Raw genomic sequence first — 22,550 nt, 5'->3', positions numbered from 1 at the left:
TGCAGGCCAGTGATCAGTGGAGTGCCGCAGGACTTGGTGCTGGGTACACTGCTCTTTATTAAATATGTTAACGATTTGGATGACAGTGTATTTAACATTGTTAGTAAATTTGCAGTTGACACTGAAATTGGTGGCACAGTGGCCAATGAGGAAGGATTTCAAGTGTAAGGTGTTGCTGTTATGGTGTTATGTCAAACTGGGTCAGGCTTAGCTTAGCTGAGGCCCCCTCGGTCATGGCTGACCATGGGTGATGCATCCTAGTTGGCTGCTTGCTCCACACCTCGGCTAGAGCAGCGTCGCTTGTGGCTGAAGAGACCAATGCGGGAGTGACAGTCTCTGTCGCAAAGGTCATATTTGTGTGTGGTCTCTGGTCTGTTGAAGTTGCTGCGCTCCTTTCTGCGTGCCCACTTGTCTACCGCTGCGTTCGTCAGTTTCTCTTCCCCCATTTTGAGATGTTGGTTCAGGTTACCTCTCCACCTCGTACGGCCAGCTGCAAGGCTCTCCCAGGACTCCACATCGATGTCGAGCACCAAATCTCTCTTGCAGTCATCCTTGTAACGTAGCTGGGGGCGGCCGATGGTTCTCCTCCCATATGTCGGCTCTCCATAGAGGATGTCTTTTGGAATACGGCCATCCTCCATGCGGTGGACATGGCCCAGTCACAGCAGCCTGCGCTGCGTGAGTAGAGTGTACATACTCGGAAGGCCAGCGCGAGACAGAATCTCGGCGTTGGACACTCTGTCTTGCCAGGATATACCCAGGATACGGCGGATGCATCTAAGGTGGAAGGTGTTGAGTCTTCTCTCCAGTCTGGCATATGTAGTCTAGTGCTAGCGCCATTCCGGTTCACCCTGTACACAGCGGACTTCAGGCATAGCTCTGCAAACTCCTATCTACAGAAGTTCTCTGACGACTCTGCTATCGTCGGTCTCATCACGGGCGACGAGGACAGGGCGTACAGAGAACTGATCAAGGAGTTTGTGGACTGGTGCCAGCTGAACTGTCTCCGGATCAACGTGGGGAAAACCAGGGAGATGGTGGTAGATTTCCACAGGCGCAGCCTGGTCCCCCCGACACCGGTGAACATCCAGGGAATGGACATCGAGAGGGTGGATTCTTATAAGTACCTGGGTGTCTACCTCAACGATAAACTGGACTGGACTGAAAATACCGATGCGCTATACAGAAAGGGCCAGAGCAGACTTTATCTGCTAAGGAGACTCGGGTCCTTTGGATTGCAGGGGGCACTCCTAAGGACCTTCTACAACACGGTGGTTGCATCGGCCATCTTCTATGGAGTGGTCTGCTGGAGCAGCAGCATCTCAGCGGCGGAAGGGAAGAGACACGACAAGCTGGTCAGGAAGGCCAGCTCTGTCCTGGGTTGCCCCCTCGACTCAGTGCAGGTGGTGGGAGAGAGGAGGATGATGGCAAAGCTAACATTGCTGCTGGACAACGACTCCCACCCCAAGCAGGACACTGTAGTAGCTCCTTCAGTGACAGACTCCTTCACCCCAAGTGCGTGAAGGAGAGATATAGGAGGTCCTTCCTTCCCGCTGCTGTGAGACTGCACAACCAGCACTGCTCCCAGCAGATGAGTAAACAATAACAGCTAAGAACATACGGAAACAAATGACAATTTATGTATCTTTTATTTATAATGAATGATCTCTTGCTCTCTTGCTATCCACTTTGCTGCTGTAACACTGTAAATTTCCCCAGTGTGGGAACGAATAAAGGAATATATTATTATTATTATTATGTCTCAATGCTGTACAGCAGCATGCTGTTGACACGGGCGTTGTAGACTGCTATCTTTGTCTTCACTGTCAACTTTGGATTGGTCCACACTCGAGTTGTGAGACGGACGAGAGTTGTAGATGCCTTCCCGATCCTCTGGGTCAGGACTTACACAATAAATGGTAGAGCTCTGGAGAGTGTTAGGGAACAGAGAGATCTAGAAGTAGAGGTGCATGTTTCTCGGAAAGTGCAATTCAGTTGAATAGGGTGGTGAAGAAGGTACACTTGCCTTCATTGGAAAGGGTGTTGAATATAAAAGTTGGGATGTCATGCTACAGCTGTACAAGTTGTTGGTGAGACCACACTAGGAGTTAGCATTTCTGTATGCAGTTCTGATCGACCAGCTATTGGAAGGATGTCATTAAGTGGAAAGGGTGCAGAAGGGATTCACCCCCAGATTATTACTGGGTCTTGCGGACTTGAGTTATATGGTGAGTTTGGACAAGCTGGTACTTGTTTTGTTAGAGCATAAGAGGCTGATGAGTGACCTTATTGATATATACCAGATCATGAGGGACATGGATAGAGTGAACACTCAGTCTTTTTCCACAGGATAGAATATTCAAAAACCAGAGAGCATAGGCTTAAGGCGAGAAGAAAGAGATGTAAGAAGGACCTCAGGCAATCTTTTCACTGATCTAGATCTGGAATTAGCTACCATGGGAAGCCATGGAAGTAGATACAATTACGGCTTTCAAAAGACGTTTAGACAGATATATATATATATATACACATACACATACACAAATTCGGGCAAATTGGTCTCGCCCAGAATGCTAATTTGGTTGACATGGATAAATGGGTACAGAGCCTGTTGTCGTGCTTTATAGCTCTGTGTCTAAGCAGAAAATTTAAGTGACATAAACAAACAATAATTCTCATTTTATTGCTACTGCTTATATTTCCATTAAAGGAATTGTATCACCTGACCAGAATTATGCTCTTAACATTTGGAATTCATTGTGTATTATTTTTTTCCATGTTGCAGTTGTGTTGGGTAGATTTTGATTCTTTGTTTTGGAAAAAACTGACGGTGGGATCACGTAAGAACAGATTAATGAGGTAAAATCATACCATGTAAATTCTTCGGTGATGACAATAATATGGATTTTAAAGGGTGAGAAATATATATTGCTGTTGTGGCAGTAGTTGTAATAGAATGATGTACATGAGGGCATGTACAGTGCCCTCCATAATGTTTCAGCCAAAGACCCATCATTTATTTATTTGCCTCTGTACTCCACAATTTAAGATTTGTAATAGAAAAAAATCACATGTGGTTAAAGTGCACATTGTCAGATTTTATTAAAGGCCATTTTTTATACATTTTTGTTTCACCATGTAGAAATTATAGCTGTGTTTATACATAGTCCGCCCATTTCAGGGCACCATAATGTTTGGGACACATGGCTTCACAGGTGTTTGCAATTGCTCAGGTGTGTTTAAATGCCTCCAGTCTTTCCATCACATTTAGAAACTTTTATTGCTGTTTATCAACATGAGGACCAAAGTTGTGCCAATGAAAGTCAAAGAAGCCATTATGAGACTGAGAAACAAGAATTAAAAACCATTAGAGACATCAGCCAAACCTTCGGCTTACCAAAATCAACTGTTTGGAACGTCATTAAGAAGAAAGAGAGCACTGGTGAGCTTACTATTCGCAAAGGGACTGGCAGGCCAAGGAAAACCTCCACAGCTGATGACAGAAGAATTCTCTCAATAATAAAGAAAAATCCCCAAACACCTGTCTGATAGATCAGAAACACTCTTCAGGAGTCAGGTGTGGATTTGTTAATGACCACTGTCTGCAGAAGACTTAATGAACAGAAATACAGAGGCTACACTGCAAGATGCAAACCACTGGTTAGCTGCAAAAGTAGGATGGCCAGGTTACAGTTTGCCAAGAAGTACTTAAAAGAGCATCCACAGTTCTGGAAAAAAAGGTCTTGTGGACAGATGAGATGAAGATTAACTTATAACAGAGTGAAGGCAAGAGCAAAGTATAGAGGAGAGAAGGAACTGCCCAAGATCCAAAGCATACCACATATGTGAAACACGGTGGTGGGGGTGTTATGGCTTGGGCATGTATGGCTGCTGAAGGTCCTGGCTCACTTATCTTCATTGATGATACAACTGCTGATGGTAGTAGCATAATGAATTCTGAAGTGTATAGACACATCTCATCTGCTCAAGTTCAAACAAATGTCTCAAAACTCTTTGGCCAGCACTTCATTCTACAGCAAGACAATGATCCCAAACATACTGCTAAAGCAACAAAGAAGTTTTTCAAAGGTAAAAATTGGTCAATTCTTGAGTGGCCAAGTTAATCACTTGATCTGAACCCAATTGATCATGCCTTTTATATGCTGAAGAGAAAACTGAAGGGTACTAGCCCCCAAAACAAGCATAAGCTAAAGATGTCTGTAATACAGGCCTGGCAGAGCATCACCAGAGAAGACGTCCAGCAACTGGTGATGTCCATGAATCGCAGACGTCAAGCAGTCATTGCATGCAAAGGATATGCAACAAAATACTAAACATGACTACTTTCATTTACATGACATTGCTGCGTCCCAAACATTATGGTGCCCTGAAATGGGGGGGGACTATGTATAAACACTGCTATAATTTTGACGTGGTGAAACAAAATGTATAAAAATGGCCTTTATTAAAATCTGACAATGTGCACTTTAACCACATGTGATTTTTTTCTATTGCAAATCTTAAATTGTGGAATACAGAGGCAAATAAATAAATGATGGGTCTTTGTCCAAAACATTTTGGAGGGCACTGTATGAATTTGAATATAAGGAAACTTTTAAAATACAAATGTAATCGCTTTGAGTTACCTTTCATGGTTGGGAAAAGAAAATAACTTTGCAACAACTTACAGAAGTAAAACATTTGGTGGGGAAAAGGGAAGATAAATCTAGATACTTGCCAGATATATCTGGATTAAGATGTGGAAAAAAACAATTGGATGGGCAAAAATTAGAGAATGGGAGGCTAACAGATAATTTAGAATCACTGAGTCTGGAGTAAACTTCATGACAGAACTTCATGGATGTAGTGGTGTAGGAATATAACTGCAGATGTTGGTACAAATCGAAGGTATTTATTCACAAAATGCTGGAGTAACTCAGCAGGTCAGGCAGCATTGCAGGAGAGATTCCTTCTCTCCTGAGATGCTGCTTGACCTGCTGAGTTACTCCAGCATTTTGTGAATAAAATGGATGTAGTGGTAGCCAACTAGTAGTACTAGTAAGAGGTCCTTGTTATCAAAGCTTAGGCAATTGGAAGTTTCTTAATTTGAACTGCACAATCTGTTTTATTAGCATTATTGAGAGTTTGGAAGACCAGACCAGATGGAATGCATCTCGGGTTACTTCTTTCAATATAGGTAGAAATTACAGGTGCATTGATCAGAATCTAGGAGCCAGTTTTGGACCCATTGCTCTTTTTGATTTTTATACCTAATTCAGCATTTGTTGTGGAGAACAATTTTAAGAAATTACATTTCTTACAAATGTGAAGTGATGAACTTGAGACACGAGACTGCAGATGCTAGACTCAAGACCAGAAACAAATTGCTGGAAGAACTCTGTCAGTTTAGCAGCATCTGTGAAAGCTAAGGGATGATGAAGTTGAGAAGGATTTTGTACAAAAGAAAAATGCATAATGAGTACAATAATTTTCAAAACTCCAAAAAAATGCTTGAGTAAGATGAAAATGCTCGGGTTACTTAGATTCCTTCATGTTCGCAGGCATGAGGTTCCTCAGTTATGAAACATTTTAGGAGATTATATGACTTTTCTCCTGTTTTTATCAGAAATATTGGTGCCAGTGGAACTGCAAGGCCACTGGTTAAATATCATTAATTCCTGGTTGAATATTATTCCTGTGTGTCGGCTCATACCTGTTGGGTTGTGAGAAGACAGTAGGTGAAGAACAAGAAAGAGGCAAAGTCTCTGAAAGGTATATGTCCATTCGTGTTTGCCTTATGCACAATTAAATTGTTGGTAAAAATGTCCACATTCCATAGGTGAGGCCTTTACAATGCAACATAAACCAGTCACTAGGGTGGGGCTGAACAAACCTGTGCTTGTGAAATCATTTGACATGAAGTGAGGCCACACCTCTAGATTAGCTCCATCAACCGCATTTTTTTCAATTTTACCGAATTGACTTCCAAAATCAAACTCTATAAAATCATTTTAGCTCTTCAAATATGAACAAAAACGCTTCTAATAAAAACGTGCAGACAACTATATGTATAAACGTAATTTGCCATACCATGCCTGGCATCTCTGCAGTCGTAACAATCTTCATCCAAGTGGATCCTCTGCCAAGTCCAAATGCCAAGATTAAATGCTTGGGGAGATTCCAGCAAGTTTGTCCTTTACTGCGAGACTGCATTAATTATTTAGACAAATTGCAGCCAGGGAATAGGCAATGCTTTGCATTTGTTTTTGAATGCTGGAAGTTCAAGCAGTTCTCAGCAAGGTCTGAGCTAAAATCTCCTTTTATTCGTTTTGTGTTTAAATCTCAATGCACACAAATTGTCATTTGTATTTTAGATTTTTTAACTTGTTCTTCAGAAGCAGGTCTTTGCCCTTTTTTTTGTTAATGGTCTTAATTTAACATTTTTGTTTTCTCAGTTTTGTTTCTGCGTAGCTAATTGAGCTGGTGGATCTATACAACTGATCCTAATGTCTGAAATGCATGGAGTACCAAATGGGAAAGCAAAAGAGGAAGATGATATGTCGAATGGCGATTTGGGTGACGGTTTTAGAAGGAAGCCTGGCGGAATTTATGATCAGCAACATTCAATTGCTGAGGCTTCAAGATCGAGACAAGGATCAGATTGCAATGGTGATGTACTTGGTAGAAATATAAAAAAGGATGAAAAGAATGAGCTTCCATGTTTCTGTTGGACCAAAAACGGCAGCATTTACGATTCCTTCCACCAGCTTATGAATTCTGATGTGACTAGTATCAGCAGGCGATCGAGCAATATTGGTAAATATGAATGTTTTCAGAATATTAATGCCTGTGTGTGTTGCTTTGAAGATTTGAATAGTTGCGATATTTTAATGTTAACACTTGAGTATGTGTACCACAGTAGAAAAATGCTTAATGCTAAAAACTGGTTTTGGTGATTGAAATCCTTATGTTTTTGTACTCATTAGCTTTTGTGGAGTAGTATTGATTACCAATCCCAGTGGAATGTTTGCATTTATCCTAAAATAGTCAAGTTAAAACTACTGTTAATAAGGGATGGAATTAAATTATTTGCACACACAGGTTTTGAATTGATTATGATGAGATTTGTTTCTGTGCTTTTTGATAAATCCATAAAGTAGCACAATGCTCTACTGCACTGCAAAAGATTACATTTATTTCATCAAGTGAATACAGTACAAATAACATTGCTTAAGATAAAAATCTATTTCCTCCTCTGGTTGTTGGTTTAAATATACTTATTTTGAAAGTTAGAGGTACAAAATAAGTCAAGCTGAGCTTACTCATCCAAGGAAGAATAATAAAAAAGCAGATCAATAAACATATGAAGCATAAGGTGTAAATAAGGGGTTGAATCTAATTGAAGTTGCTTTACGAATATATTTCCAGGTCAGTTTATTGTCACATGTACCAATTAAGGTACAGTGAAATATGAGTCACCATACAGCCATCCTAAGTGAAAAGCAACAAGATACACAACCACATAAAAGTTAACATAAACATCCATCACAGTGGATTCCACATTCCTCACTGTGATGGAAGGCAATAAAGTTCAATCTTCTTCCTGTTGTTCTCCCGCAGTCGGGGCAGTCAAACCATCTGCTGTCGGGGCGATCAAAGACCCCGTCAAGGTGATCGAAACTCGCGTCGGGGCGGTTGAAACTCTCTCCGCGGCATGGAGCTCCCGAGTCGGCTTCTTCTTACCAGAGAACGCGGGCTTCACGACATTAAAATCTACAGGCCCCACGGTTGGAGCTTCGATCCCCGGCAAAGGGATCGCAGGCTCCGCGATGTTAAAGTCCCGCGGCTTGGAGTGCCGGGTTGGTCTCTAGGAAAGGCCGCTAACTCCACAATGTTAGGCTGCAGTGGGGACGGAGATACGATAAGGAAAAAAAATCGCATCTCCGCCGTGGTAAGAGATTGAAAAAAAGTTTCCCCCAACCCACCCCCTCCACACCCCACATAAAACAAACCAAGGAACACTAAAACATACTTTTAACACATACTAAAACTAACAAAAAGAAGAAAGGACAGACAGACTGTTGGGAGGCAGCCACTGCACGTGGCGCCACCCGGTGTTTGACTAATCTCTGACTGTTTTATTCCTCAAATAATTTGCACACCTGATTTTCACTTCCAAGACTTTCAATAATAAAGGTGCAACTGTATTTTAAAATTTGTTCAGACTTCTCTGGTTGTATTTTGATTCTTTAATATTGGAGCTCTGTACTCAATCTGAATGCATCTGCAGGAAAATGTTCTGGTCTCTGTTTCACATAAAGAGAGTTTGAGTTTTGAGCATTGGCAAATAAACAGAAGCATTTTGTGGACACAACAGATGGCAGATCCTGGAATCTCGACCAAAACACAGTGTTCGAGGAACTTGGCGGATTAAGGCGCATCTGTGGAGGGAATGGACAGATCATGTTTCAAGTTTTGATCCTTCAGTCGAAACGTTGCCTGTCCATTCCCTCAATAGTTGCTACCTGACCACTGAGTTCCTCCAGCCTTGTGTTTTGTGAGATCAATCCGTTTTTCAAAGATGGTTAATTGGCATCGTTCTCCAAATTAGTTATGCCCTGCTTCATTATTTTTTTGTTTGGAAGGTTATTTGTAATTTTTAAATTATCTGAAAACTAATCATGAACAAACTTGTAATTACATATAACCTTTCATAATTTCCAGGATGTCCCAGAAATCTTTTGCAGCCAATTAAATTATTTTTGAAATGTTTACCACAGGAAACAACACAACTGAATTGCGGAGAGCAAGGTTCCTTTTAGCAAAAAATAAATAAATCAGTGAGCATATTATTTGTTTCTAAGGGAAATGTTGAATGGAATCTAAATTGTTTCGATAAAGTTAACTTATTTATTAGCGTAATGCATTGCACAATCATTATTTTTAAAATCATATTGCTTTCATAGGTACAGAAGTTGAAGTGTCAAATGAAGAACTAAAACTGAGGCTCCTGGAAGTGATGCAGGTGATTAAAAAATATATATTAAGGAGTGGTAATCTCACTCTGTGAGAACTCGCATTTAGAACTAGTTCATTTTGACCAAAGGATAACCTAGTTCTTGTAGTAGTATGTACCAAAGTATGGTTAAACATGTGAAGTACACTGAAAATGAAAACTTCGACTGAAATTAATGATGACAGAAATTGAACACTTCAAATCAGTAACAACAACAAAAAATTTGCTCAATCTAGTTTTTTAACCTAGTTCCATTTAAGAAAAAGTATTAAAAGTATAAATGAGAAATCAATTGTGCCTGTTAAGAGATTCCTTAGTAGTCTTGGGTTTGGTGTGCATAAAAATCTGATCTAAAATTATCTACTTTTTAGAACTCCCCAAGGCCAAAGAAGTGCTTTTTAATTAAATGATGGTGTAAATAATACTCCTTGATTCCTTTCATACTTTTGCTTCGAACTTCTAAGCATACAAAGAAAATCATACCAATCCATCATCTCTTTTTAAATAAATTATTTGAACGAAATGCATATTTTTAATGAGCAGACATTCAAGATCATTGTGTTGTAATATTGATTCTGTATAATTTGCTTATTGGTAAACTCTCAGGAATTTCATTGTAACATTTAATAGTGGTACATAAAAAAATTCTTCCTTAAGGTTGAATGTACACTGACCAGTCTAAGAACTATTAGTGAAACAGTATTCCAACCTTGTTTCAGTGTAAGTTTGATTATCTTCTTACGATACGATATGATAAAACTTTATCCCAGGCCGGAAATTAATTTGCCAACAGTCATAAAAAAACACAAATTACATGAAACATGAAATTAAAGGGACAGGTGGTAAGACTTTGGGGATGTGCAAAGATTGAGGGGGTGGGGAGGGAGGGGGGGGGGAGTCAGTCTCAGTCTACCCCACAACAGAAGGGGGAGGAGTTGTAAAGTGCGATAGCCACGGGAAAGAAGGATCTCCTGCAGCGTTCCGTCCTGCATCTTGCTAGAACCAGTCTGTTGCTGAAGGTACTCCTCAGGTTGACCAGTGTGTCATGGAGGAGATGAGCTGTATTGTCCAGGATACTCTGCAGTTTGCAGAGCATCCTCCCCTCCAAGACCACCACCCATAAATCCAACTCCGCCTGCAGGACGGAACCAGCCTTCCTGATGAATTTGTCAACCCTATTGTTGTCTGCAGCTTTCGCCCTGCTGGCCCAGCACATGGCAGCGAAGAAGATGGCGCTGGCCATCTGCAGCATCTCACTGCAGACATTGAAGGAGCAGAGCTTTCTCAAAAAGTATAGGTGGCCCTGTCACTTCTTGTACAGGGCCTCAACATACCTCGACCAGTCCAGTTTACTGTCCAGGTACACTCCAAGGTATTTGTACTCGCTGGTAAACTGCACATCCACACCAGTGATGGAGACAGGGGTGTTCCTCTCCTCCTAAACTCCTTAGTCTTGTCGGTGTTGAGCTGCAGGTGATTCAGCCCACACCACTCAACAAAGTCGATGACTACACCTCTGTATTCAGCTTCCCTCCCCTCACTGATGTAGCCCACAATTGCAGAGTCAACTGCAGGGGGCCCAGGTAGGGTTTAACCAGGGGTCACAGATGAGTGAGCACCAGCCTCTCCAGGGACCTCTTGATGTGTGAAGTCAGCGCCACCAGTCTGTAGTCATTGGAGGAGCTGGGGTGCATCCTCTTTGGTACCAGAACCAGGGAGGATGTCTTCCACATCACAGGAACCCTCTCCAGGCTCGGGCTCAGGTTGAAGATATGCTGTAGTACTCTGCACAACTGGCTGGCACACGCCTTGAGTACCCTAGGGCTGACACCATCGGGATCCTCGGCCTTGTCTGGGCAGAGTCTGCTCAGCTCTTTCCTCACCTGCTCAGCCTTGATGGTCAGGCAAAGGGCAGAGGAAGTGGACCAGGGGGATTGAGGGGGACAGACTGTCGGGGAGCAGGGGGGAGGGTGGGCGGAGGCCCACCATCAAATCAATTAAAAGACAGGTTTAGTTGATTGACCCAGTCCTGATTGCTTTCCCTCCCCAGGCCACTGTTCTTCTTGTTGCCTGTAATGCTCTTCAAACCGCTCCACACACCCCTCGTGTTGTGCTGCTGAAGTTTACACTCCGGCTTCCTCCTGTCTCAGTCTCACCTTCAGGTCTTTCTGCACCCGTTTCACCTCCTCTCTGTCATCATTCCTGAAGGCCCTCTTCTTTGGGCCTTCATGTCACTGGTGACCCAGGGCTTGTTGTTGGGGAAAGAGTGTGTCCTCAGGGACAACGTTATCCACACAGAACTTTATGTAGCTGGTAACACAGTCCGTAAGCCCATCAATGTCCTCTCCATGGGGACGACAGAGTGCGTCCCAATCAGTGTCCTCAAAACAGCCCTGTAGAGCTTCATAGGCCTCCTGTGACCACCTCCTCACTGACCTTGTGGTCACAGGCAGTCTCTGGACCATTGGCTTATACCTAGGTAGGAGGTGAACCAGGTTGTGGTCGGATCTTCCCAGTGGCGGAAGGGCTATGGAGCTGAACGCCTCTTTTAACATTGGCATACAGCAGGTCCAATGTTTTCATATTCCTGGTGAGACAGTCAACAAACTGAGTGAAAGTGGGTAGGGTAGTGTCCAGAGTCACGTGGTTGAAATCCCCTGAGATAGCTATGAAACCACTGGTGTTGCGTCTGGAGTCTCGCGGTGACTGTGTAGATGACGTCACACACGCACAGAGGGTTGGCGGACGGAGGAATGTAAACAGCCATCACAACGGCGTGAGAGAATTTCCTGGGTATAAAGTATGGACGGAGACCCACAGCCATCAATTCAATGCCCGGGCTACACACACGCTCCTTAACCATGATGTGACCAGGGTTGCACCATTGGTTGTTAACAAGAATAGCAAGTCCCCCAGCTTTCCGCTTGCCACTCTGCAGTCCCTGTCGGCCCAAACAGTCTGAAAGCCGTCCTTACTAGTGTTGAACTTAGGGATGTCCTCATGGAGCCATGTCTCTGTGAAACACATCACACTGCTCTCACGGTACTCCCTTTGGGTCCTCACTAATGCAGCTAGCTCGTTTATCTTGTTGGCCAGATAACATTCTTGTGTTGAATGGAAGCCTTTTTATTTTCCAGGAAGCAGAAATTTTACGATCTGAGCTTGAAGTAACACAACAGAAACTTGAGGGGAAATATGAAGCATTAAAAATACTGCAGAGCATGGTGAGCTCAATAATAATGTCATTAATTTCAGTTATATGCCATTCCAAAATATTGTTTATGAACCTCCACTGATTCGAATTGGTTTATTATTATTCTCATGTGTACGAAGATAAAGTGAAAAGCTTTGTCTTGCCTGTGAACCAGGCAAAGTATGCCATACAAGAGGGGATTGTGTAGTGCAAAAGATAAACAAACCAGAGTGCAGAATATAGTAGAAACAAGGAACCTCAACTGCTGGTTTACATTAAAGGACACAGTGCTAGAGTAACTCAGCAGTTCAGGCACCACAATAAACAATAGGTGCAGGAGGAGGCCATTCGGCCCTTCGAGCCAGCACCGCCATTCAATGTGATCATGGCTGATCATTCTCAATCAGTACCTCTGGAGAACATGAATAGAAGCTGTTCTTGAATCTGGTAGTACATGCTTTCAAGCTTTCAAGCTTTTGTATTGTCTGCTTGTCAGGAGAGGGGAGAAGAGAATGACCATGCTATGAATGGTCCTTGATTATGTTGACTGCTTTACCAAGGCTTCGTAATGTGTCGTCAAATGGGGCGAGGCTGGTTTGCTTGATGGATTGGGCTGCGGCCACGACTCTGTAATTTCTTGCGGTCTTGGGCAGAGCATCTGCCTTACCAAGCTATAATGCATCTGGAGACGATGCTTTCTATAGTCAGGGTTTATGAGCCAGAAATGACTGCGCAATCTTAATGCATGCACAGATGATCAAAAAGGAAAACTGGTTTAACCAAATTCTATGGGAACAACATCATATGTCTAAGATAGACAGAAAAAGCTGGAGTAACTCAGTGGGACAGGCAGCATCCTTGGAGAGAAGGAATGGGTGATGTTTCGGGTCGAGACCTTTCTTCAGATCATACGTCCAAGTTTGGATAGCCTAAGACTTGATGGGAAAGTTGGACTTGATTGTTTTTGTCCTCATCCTTTAGTAACAAGGAAATATGGTGGTGTTGAAGTTATGTTGGTTAGAGCAGTATATCCTGTACATTATATTTTAGCTACAGATGGAAGATCAAACAAAATGCACAATCCTCTATTAAAGCCTATTAAACTCCTTTCCAATTGAAATTGAACCAGCTGGGTAAATATCGAATTGCATTCCTGATAAAGATTTAGATGGTGACGATGCATTTTTGGGCAAAGCGGTGAACTAGTCAACTTTCTTCAGGTGCGGTAAGGTATGATTAGTACATTCAGATTACTGATTATTGGTTACCCCGAGATGCTGATGGCACACTTTGTGATGGAGCTGCAATTTAAGGTTTCTGCTGCTCTTTTTTTTCTTGTCTGAAGTGTTATCCGGGACCACCTGCTTTGACTTTATCCATGACTGGAATTATTATGAATGGTTTGAGACTAGCTAGCGTTGTGCCGATTGGGGCCCACTGCCTGCACACAATTCCTGAGTTTGCTGTTAACAAGGACTTCATTGTTGCCTGAACCATAAAGCTGATCTCACTGGCCCTGGTGCTAAATTGAGGCAAGGACTGAAGTGATGTAAGCATGAAGAGTTTGGCTTATGGATCCTGAGACACTTATCTGAGAACAAGTGCTGCAGGATGATCAAGCACCCATTCCACCAGTGAGCAATAACACAATGGCCAATGAAGTTCAGACATTTATATTGGAGGAAACAGATTGGGTGAGCATTTTACGGAGTGCCCCTTATCACTCTATCTGCAAGTCAGAGCTCATAGTTTCCAATGACTTTTCACTTTAATTCTCTGCCTGCTTCCTCTCTATCTTTGGTCTTTCACTTGGTTCCATCATTGTTCATTGCAAACTTGGGGAACAGCACCTGAACGTCTGTCTGGGTACATGGAAACCCTTGGGACTTCAAATCAAATGTAACAATTTCAGGTAACTATTCTACTCTTTTTATTTTTCTCTTTGTAAATGTGTGATGCACCTCATTGTTTCAGTTTGTTTTCTCTTTTTGGCCTCCATCTGCTATTTTTAAAGTGATTATTATCTTTCAACTTCAGCCTGCATCCTGTCACAGATGTTTATTCTCTATCACTCGCTCTGTTACAACTTAACATCCATCTTTGCTCACTTTTCTGGTTCTGTTGAAAGATTCTTAACCCAAAACATTGAAGGTAACTTTCCTAATTGATGATGCTTGAGCAGGTTATGTGTGATAATGCTCTTGAATATGTGTTGAATTGTCTCAATTCCGTGCACTTAGCTTCAGTTTAACGTTTACTGTTAACAATTTTCATATCCAGGTTGCTATTTGTATACTTGAACATATTTGCTTCAGTGTATTCGGGTATAAAGGTTTGTCTCAGTTTGCAGCGAATTTGAATGTAGGATGTGCTTGAGGTTTTTCTCATTATTCCACATATAATTGAAAATATCATATTGCCGTGTTATTGGGAAGATTGGTCTGAGTTAATTGATGGTATACTCGTGGATGTCCCATAACAAGTTTAATAGATAAAATAAATCTTAAACATAGTACAGAATGCTGTGATAGCTGTCCCAGAGAGCAGGTTAGTGGGTAAAATAAATTGAGGGAAAAACCGATGGAAGACTTTGCTGTAGATGATAATCTCAACAAGGCAGTGAATAGCCAGCAAAAGAATAAAACAAATAAAACAGTGAATTAAGTTTCACCAGAAAATGATTGCAATCTTGTTAGCATTTAAGTACTTATGGCCTTTTTTTGCAATGGCAGAACATCTACATTGTTTATTTACATATTATGCTTAAAATATTGAAATTCATAAAAATGTTACAACTGACTGTTATATTAAGGCTAGCCCATTTAATGTGTAAAGGAAAGAACTGATATTGAGGACAGTGTTACGATGGATGAGTTATTGCATTAGGAGGCCAGAGAAGGAATCTCTGTGGGACGATGTTGGACAGGTAACTCTGCTACAATGCATGTTTTCAGAATGTGAATTATATATAATGCGATTGATGAATCGGGGAACACCTTTTGTACTACACAGATTGTTCAGATGTAGAGTTACTTGTGAAATTAACAATCAGAAAGAAAAGCTGTCTTTAGAGGAAAAGTTGAGATAAAAGAAACTGTTTCTTTCTAATTTGACAGTTTATAAATGCTTTTGCTTTGCAAGAAGTAGAAAGTAAGTGTGTTGCATCTGCTGATATTTTCCTGTCTTTGATCAGGCAGTGCTTGATAAAGCCACAGTACACAAAAAGACTCTACTTCAAAAAACAGGAGAACGAAACAAGATTTTAGAAAAGGTATGCATGCGTTTCGTTTTTCGTTTCGTTTTTATTCTCTGCAGAATTAATGCCTCATTCTACACTGTCTAACTTGACTATTATTTTCTTTGGAGCTTTTCTATGGTACTTTATTGACACATGTACAGTGCCCTCCATAATGTTTGGGACAAAGATCCATCATTTATTTATTTGCGTCTGTACTCCACAATTTGTGATTTGTTATTGAAAAAAATCACGTGGTTAAAGTGCACATTGTCAGATTTTAATAAAGGCCATTTTTATACATTTTGGCTTCACCATGTAGAAATTATAGCAGTGTTTATACATAGTCCCCCCATTTCAGGGCAGCATAATGTCTGGGACACAGCAATGCCATGTAAATGAAAGTAGTCATGTTTAGTATTTTGTTGCATATCCTTTGCATGCAATGACTGCTTGAAGTCTGTGATTCATCGACATCACCAGTTGCTGGGTGTCTTCTCTTTTTTTTTGATAAATATTTTTATTAAACATAAATACATATTAATAAAATTTACTTATTACATACATTCGTGATATTATTAATATTAACAATTATGTTCTACATATTTCTATACTTTTTTTTTTTAGAGAGGGAGAGATAGAGAAAAATAAAATAAAAATAAGAGATCCAAATTGGAGAAATGAATGGAGTATTAAAAAAGTTATCTATCATTGGAGATATATCCATGATTTGTTATTCATAATTCTTCCTCCATTCCATTATTCAGGCCACGGTCAGGTCCCCGCACCAAGCCATTTTGACCCTTTAAATATACAATAAATGGAGACCATATTCCTCTGAAAAGATTCAACCTGTCCATTAGAACAAGTCTCAATCTTTCCAGATGAAGTGTCTCCGACATTCCTGTAATCCACATTTTAATTGTGGGGGATGTAGGACCTTTCCAAAATTTCAGTATTAATTTTTTCCCAATTATTAAACTATAATCAATAAAAATTCTTTGATTCGTTGTTATTAATTGATCTGTTTCTAATATTCCCAGTATTATTAAGTTTGAGTCAGGGATCAGCTTCAAATTAACAACATTCGAAATTATTTTAAATATTTCTGTCCAGAATTTAGTGATTTTTTCACAGTTTGTGAATATGTGCGTTAAATTAGCTTCCAATTGCTGACATTTGTCACAAATGGCAGATATATTTGGAAAAATACTATGTAATTTAGCTTTTGAATAATGTAGTCTATGTAATATTTTAAATTGTATAAGAGAGTGTCTAGCATTTAGCGAACAGTGATGTATGTGTTGTAAACTTTCATCCCATATATCAGGTCTAATAATTTGACCTAATTCATTTTCCCATGATTGTCTATATATTTCTGTACTTGGAGCGTCGTTTTCCAGTAGAATATTATAAATATATGATATCAATTTTTCTGTATTTGGGTGTTTATTTAAACATTCATCTAAAATCTCTGTCTTTCTATTTCTAATTTCATGTGTATTTGCTTTTACATAATCTCTAATTTGTAAATATCTAAAGTAATCTTTTGAATGTAATCCATAAATTTGTTGTAATTCTTGAAATGAAAGGAAAAAAATTTCCCTATAGAGATCTCCCATCTTATTAATTCCACAGTTTTTCCATTGTAAAAAACCTTTATCTATCATTGAAGGTTTAAATGTGATGTTATTTACAATAGTAAGAGCTAGTGGTATACATTCCAATTTTAATGTTTTCTTTATTTGTTTCCAAATACGTATTCCACTATCTATTATGAGGTTTTCACTATAGGTTTTCTTACTTATTTTATTATTGGCAAATAAAATCGAACTAATTTCAAAGGGCGAACAATCTTCTTTTTCCATTTTTAACCAGGTTGGTTGTTTATCTGTCTCTACTAACCAAAAGTTAATATTTTTAATATTGACTGCCCAATAATAAAACGTAAAATTTGGTAGAGCTAGACCTCCATTTATTTTTGGTTTACATAAGTGTTCTTTTTTTATTCTATGGCTCTTATAATCCCAGATAAAGTTAGTGATTATGGAATCAATCTTTTTAAAAAAAATTTTAGGAAGATATATCGGAATCATTTGGAAAAGATATAATAATTGTGGAAGAAAAATCATTTTTATTGCATTAATTCTACCTATCATTGAGATTGGTAATGTTTTCCAATATAAAATATTTTTATTTAATTTATTCAATAAGAGCGGAAAATTAGATTTAAATAAAGAATCAAATCTTTTTGTTACATAAATTCCAAGATATTTTATTTTTTCGTTTGCTATCTTAAAAGGAAATTGTTGTAATATATGTAGATTATTTACCCTTATCGGCATAAGTTCACTTTTGTTCCAATTAATACTATATCCTGAATATGATCCAAATTCAGTTATTAATTTTAGTAAATTTGGAATACTAATTTCCGGGTTTGTGATATAAAGTAATACATCATCCGCATATAAAGAAATTTTATTTTCAGTATTTGTGGTGTCATATCCATATATTTCAGGATGTATTCTCACCCGTTGAGCTAAAGGTTCTAATGCAAGTGCAAACAATAGTGGGGATAAAGGACAACCCTGTCTGCAGCCTCGAAATAGATTACATTTATTTGATAGTATTTGATTTGTTATTATTCTAGCTGTTGGATTGGTATATAATAATTTAACCCAAGTGATAAACTTCTCTCCCAAATTAAAAAATTCCATAACCGAAAACAAATAAGACCATTCCACTTGGTCAAAGGCTTTCTCCGCATCTAACGAAATAATTACTAAGTCTTTATTAATACCTCTTTTCGAATATATCTATATACTATTAAAACTCAGATGTTGTGTATATATATATATATTCCACTAATGTCGGCTGAATACGGCAATTCCGGCAAAACGGTGAACCGTAGCGCCACGATTTTTGTACCGCCTTAATCAGCATGCGGTTCGCTGCTGGAAAATGATATTTTTATTTAATTCGGACGCATATTTTTTAAGTTACAGAGGTTTAAAAGTGCTGCCCCCCCTGATTTATCGAAGTTTTGACAGAAGGGGGGCGCTGCGGTGCGGATTGTGATGTCACAATGCCCCTGTGAGATGAACTCGAGCTGACCCCCCTTCCCCCCCCCAGCGGTATTCAGCGTGTGACGTCACAATGCCCCTGTGCTACATTGTTGCGAAGAGCTGTCAAGTCAAGTCCATTTTATTTGTACAGCACATTTAAAAACAACCCACGTTGACCAAAGTGCTGTACATCTGATTAGGTACTAAGGAAAAAAATGAAACATACAGTAGCACGCAAACAGTTCACAGCGCCTCCTCAATGAGCCTCAAACGCTAGGGAGTAGAAATAGGTTTTGAGCCTGGACTTAAAGGAGTCGATGGAGGGGGCAGTTCTGATGGGGAGAGGGATGCTCTTTCCACCCTCCCCCTCTCTCCCTCCCCCCTCCCCCCTTTCCCCCCTCCCCCCCTTTCCGCCCTCCCCTTCCCCTCCTCCCTCCTCCCTCCCTCCCCCTTCCCTCCCTCCCCTCCTCCCGGTTACAATGGAATCCCTACGAGGACGGGCCCAACGGGGAAAGTGGGGTACTGGGAAAAGGGGAGAGCCCCCTCCCTCCCCCCTTCCCCCTCCCTCCCCCCTCCCTCCCCCTCCCCCCTACCCCCCCTCCCCTCTCCCCCACCCTCCCCACCCCCTCCCCCTACCCCCTCACTCCCCCCTTCCCCCCTCCCCTCCCCCCCTCCCTCCCCCTCCCCACCTCCCTCCTCCCTCCCTCCCCCTTCCCTCCCTCCCCTCCTCCCGGTTACAATGGAAACCCTACGAGGACGGGCCCAATGGGGAAAGAGGGGTACTGGGTAAAGGGGAGGTCCCCCTCCTCCCCCCTTCCCCCCTCCCCTCCCCCTCCCTCCCCCTACCCCCCTCCCTCCCCTCTCCCTCCCCCTACCCCATCCCCTCCCCCCTCCTTCCCCATCTCCCTCCACACCTCCCTCCACACCTCCCTCCTCCCTCCCTCCCCCTTCCCTCCCTCCCGTCCTCCCGGTTACAATGGAAACCCTACGAGGACAGGCCCAACGGGGAAAGAGGGGAACTGGGAAAAGGGGAGGTCCCCCTCCTTCCCCCCTTCCCCCCTCCCCTCCCCTCCCAAACAGTTCACAGTACCTCCTCAATTAGCCTCAAAAGCTAGGGAGTAGAAATAGGTTTTGAGCCTGGACTTAAAGGAGTCGATGGAGGAGGCAGTTCTGATGGGGAGAGGGATGCTCTTTCAAACCTTCCCCTCTCTCCCTCCCCCCTCCCCCCTTTCCGCCCTCCCCTTCCCCCCCTCCCTCCCCTCCTCCCTCCTCCCTCCCTCCCTCCCTCCCCTCCTCCCGGTTACAATGGAAACCCTACAAGGACGGGCACAACGGGGAAAGAGGGGTACTGGGAAAAGGGGAGGTCCTCCTCCCTCCCCCCCTTCCCTCTCCCCTCCCCCTTCCCCTCCCTCCCTCCCCCCTCCCTCCCCCCTACCCCCTCCCTCCCCTCTCCCTCCCCCCTCCCCTCCCCCCTCCCATCCCACAACGGGTAAAGAGGGGTACTGGGAAAACAGGTGGTCCCCCTCCCCCCTCCCTCCCCGCCTCCCGGTTACAATGGAAACCCTACGAGGACGGGCCCAACGGGCCCACTTGGTCTAGTAATATTATATAATCGTCTGAGGTTATATGAGGAATATCGTTTTGGTATAAATCCTGTTTGATCGGGGTGAATTAGTTTATTAATAACTGTGCTTAATCTTTGTGCTAATATTTTCGTTAGTATCTTTTGATCAGTATTTAAAAGAGCTATAGCTCTATATGATCCTGGATCCTCCAGATCTTTGTCTATTTTAGGTATAAGTGTTATAATAGATTCATTTAACGTTTCTGGTAGTTTCTGACAAATATAGATATTTTCATAAAGTATCTTCAGACGTGGTGTGATCAGATCATAAAATGTGGGACACAGCAATGCCATGTAAATGAAAGTAGTCATGTTTAGTATTTTGTTGCATATCCTTTGCATGCAATGACTGCTTGAAGTCTGTGATTCATCGACATCACCAGTTGCTGGGTGTCTTCTCTGATGATGCTCTGCCAGGCCTGTATTGCAGCCATCTTTAGCTTATGCTTGTTTTGAGGGCTAGTCCCCTTCAGTTTTCGCTTCAGCATATAAAAGGCATGCGCAATTGGTTTCAGATCGGGTGATTGACTTGGCCACTCAAGAATTTACCATTTTTTAGCTTTGAAAGACTCCTTTGTTGCTTTAGCAGTATGTTTGGGATCATTGTCTTGCTGCAGAATGAACCGCCGGCCAATGAGTTTTGAGGCATTTGTTTAAACTTGAGCAGATAGGATGTGTCAAAACACTTCAGAATTCATTATGCTACTACCATCAGCAGTTGTATCATCAATGAAGATAAGTGAGCCAGTACCTTCAGCAGCCATACATGCCCAGGCCATAATACCCCCACCACCGTGTTTCACAGATGAGGTGGTATGCTTTGGATCTTGGGCATTTCCTTCTCTCCTCCATACTTTGCTCTTGCCATCACTCTGATATAAGTTAATCTTCGTCTCATCTGTCCACAAGATCTTTTTCCAGAACTGCAGTTGCTCTTTTAAGTACTTCTTGGCAAACTGTAACCTGGCCATCCTATTTTTGCGGCTAACCAGTGGTTTGCATCTTGCAGTGTAGCCTCTATATCTTCATGAAGTCTTCTGCGGACAGTGGTCATTGACAAATCCACACCTGACTCCTGAAGAGTGTTTCTGTTCTGTCAGACAGGTGTTTGGGGATTTTTCTTTATCCGAGAGAGAATTCTTCTGTCATCAGCTGTGGAGGTCTTCCTTGGCCTGCCAGTCCCTTTGCGATTAGTCAGCTCACCAGTGCTCTCTTAATTATGTTCCAAACAGTTGATTTTGGTAAGTATCATTAAAAATGTTATAAGTAAGTATCATTAAGAATTTTGTAAGTTTCTATAAGATCCCCCCTCAATCTTCTAAATTCCAGCGAGTACAAGCCGAGTCTATCCAGTCTTTCTTCATATGAAAGTCCTGCCATCCCAGGAATCAATCTGGTGAACCTTCTCTGTACTCCCTCTATGGCAAGAATGTCTTTCCTCAGATTAGGAGACCAAAACTGTACGCAATACTCCAGGAGTGGTCTCACCAATGCCCTGTACAACTGCAGCAGAACCTCCCTGCTCCTATACTCAAATCTCCTCGCTATGAATGCCAACATACCATTCGCTTTCTTCACTGCCTCCTGCACCTGCATGCCTACTTTTCCCCCTCGGCACGGGTTGGACAGGGCTGGGGAAGGGACTAGTGCTACGGGGTTTGCCTGAAGGGGCTAGAGAGATAACTCGTGCTTGAGACTGAAGAGAGTGTGGATGTTCTGTTGCTGCATTAAATTACTGTTAATACCTACCTGGCATCTTGCCTGATTCCTACTGGGTCCAGACCCACTACACTGGTGACCCTCGACAATTCCTCGCATGTTGCGATAGACCCAAACGTTCCTCAACACGCTCTACCCGGTCCTGCCGGGCAGCCGCCTCAGGACCCTGCCGGACCCCACCCCATGGACCCTGCCCACCGCGCCGCTCTCCACGCCATGGCGTTGAAGCTGCCCCCCCCTTTGGACCGACGACCCTGATTTCTGGTTTGACCAGGCCGAGGCGCAGTTTGCACTACGGGGAGTGACAGCCGGCTCGCAACCATGTACTTTTATGTTATCGGTGCTCTCGACCAGGCCACTGCGCGACGGGTCAGACCACCCCCCCCCGGCGGGTAATAAGTATGAGGGTCTCAAGGCCTTTCCCCTAAGGAAGTTCAGCCTCAGCGAGGCCGAGCGGGCGACCCAGATCCAACGGATGACTGGCCAGGGTGACCGCCACCCGTCGGTATTGCTGGGCGATATGCTGGCGCTGATGGGCGACCACGAGCCCTGCTTTTTATTTAAACGCACTTACCTGCAGCTGTTGCCGCCGTCGGATCTCCGCCAGCAGCTCACCAACAACCCGTTCACCGAAATGCAGGCGGTGTGCGAGCGCGCCGATGAACTCTGGATGGCCCGTCAGCTGGCCCTCGACGCGC

The 22,550-nt window shown here is 42.3% G+C and overlaps 1 protein-coding gene across 2 annotated transcripts in view; it reads left to right on the top strand.

The window, feature by feature from the left end:
* ccdc125 (coiled-coil domain containing 125) overlaps positions 1-22,550 on the top strand; it is a 46,431-nt gene that overhangs the window by 5,229 nt on the left and 18,652 nt on the right. Inside the window, exons 1-5 of one of the 2 annotated variants that reach the window (XM_078396573.1) lie at positions 5,747-5,772; positions 6,456-6,816; positions 8,967-9,025; positions 12,154-12,240; positions 15,403-15,480. In XM_078396573.1, coding sequence (XP_078252699.1) covers positions 6,507-6,816; positions 8,967-9,025; positions 12,154-12,240; positions 15,403-15,480 — 534 coding nt within the window. In that variant the 5' untranslated portion in view covers positions 5,747-5,772; positions 6,456-6,506. Of the gene's footprint in view, positions 1-5,746; positions 5,773-6,455; positions 6,817-8,966; positions 9,026-12,153; positions 12,241-15,402; positions 15,481-22,550 lie in introns of those variants that run through there. The other variant, XM_078396572.1, reaches the window with a different exon arrangement.

This window comes from Rhinoraja longicauda, chromosome 3, assembly GCF_053455715.1.
Source record: "Rhinoraja longicauda isolate Sanriku21f chromosome 3, sRhiLon1.1, whole genome shotgun sequence".
Classification (NCBI taxonomy): domain Eukaryota; kingdom Metazoa; phylum Chordata; class Chondrichthyes; order Rajiformes; family Arhynchobatidae; genus Rhinoraja; species Rhinoraja longicauda.
The sequence above is the reverse complement of the archived record's forward strand: the minus strand, read 5'-3'. Positions and strand labels throughout refer to the sequence as shown.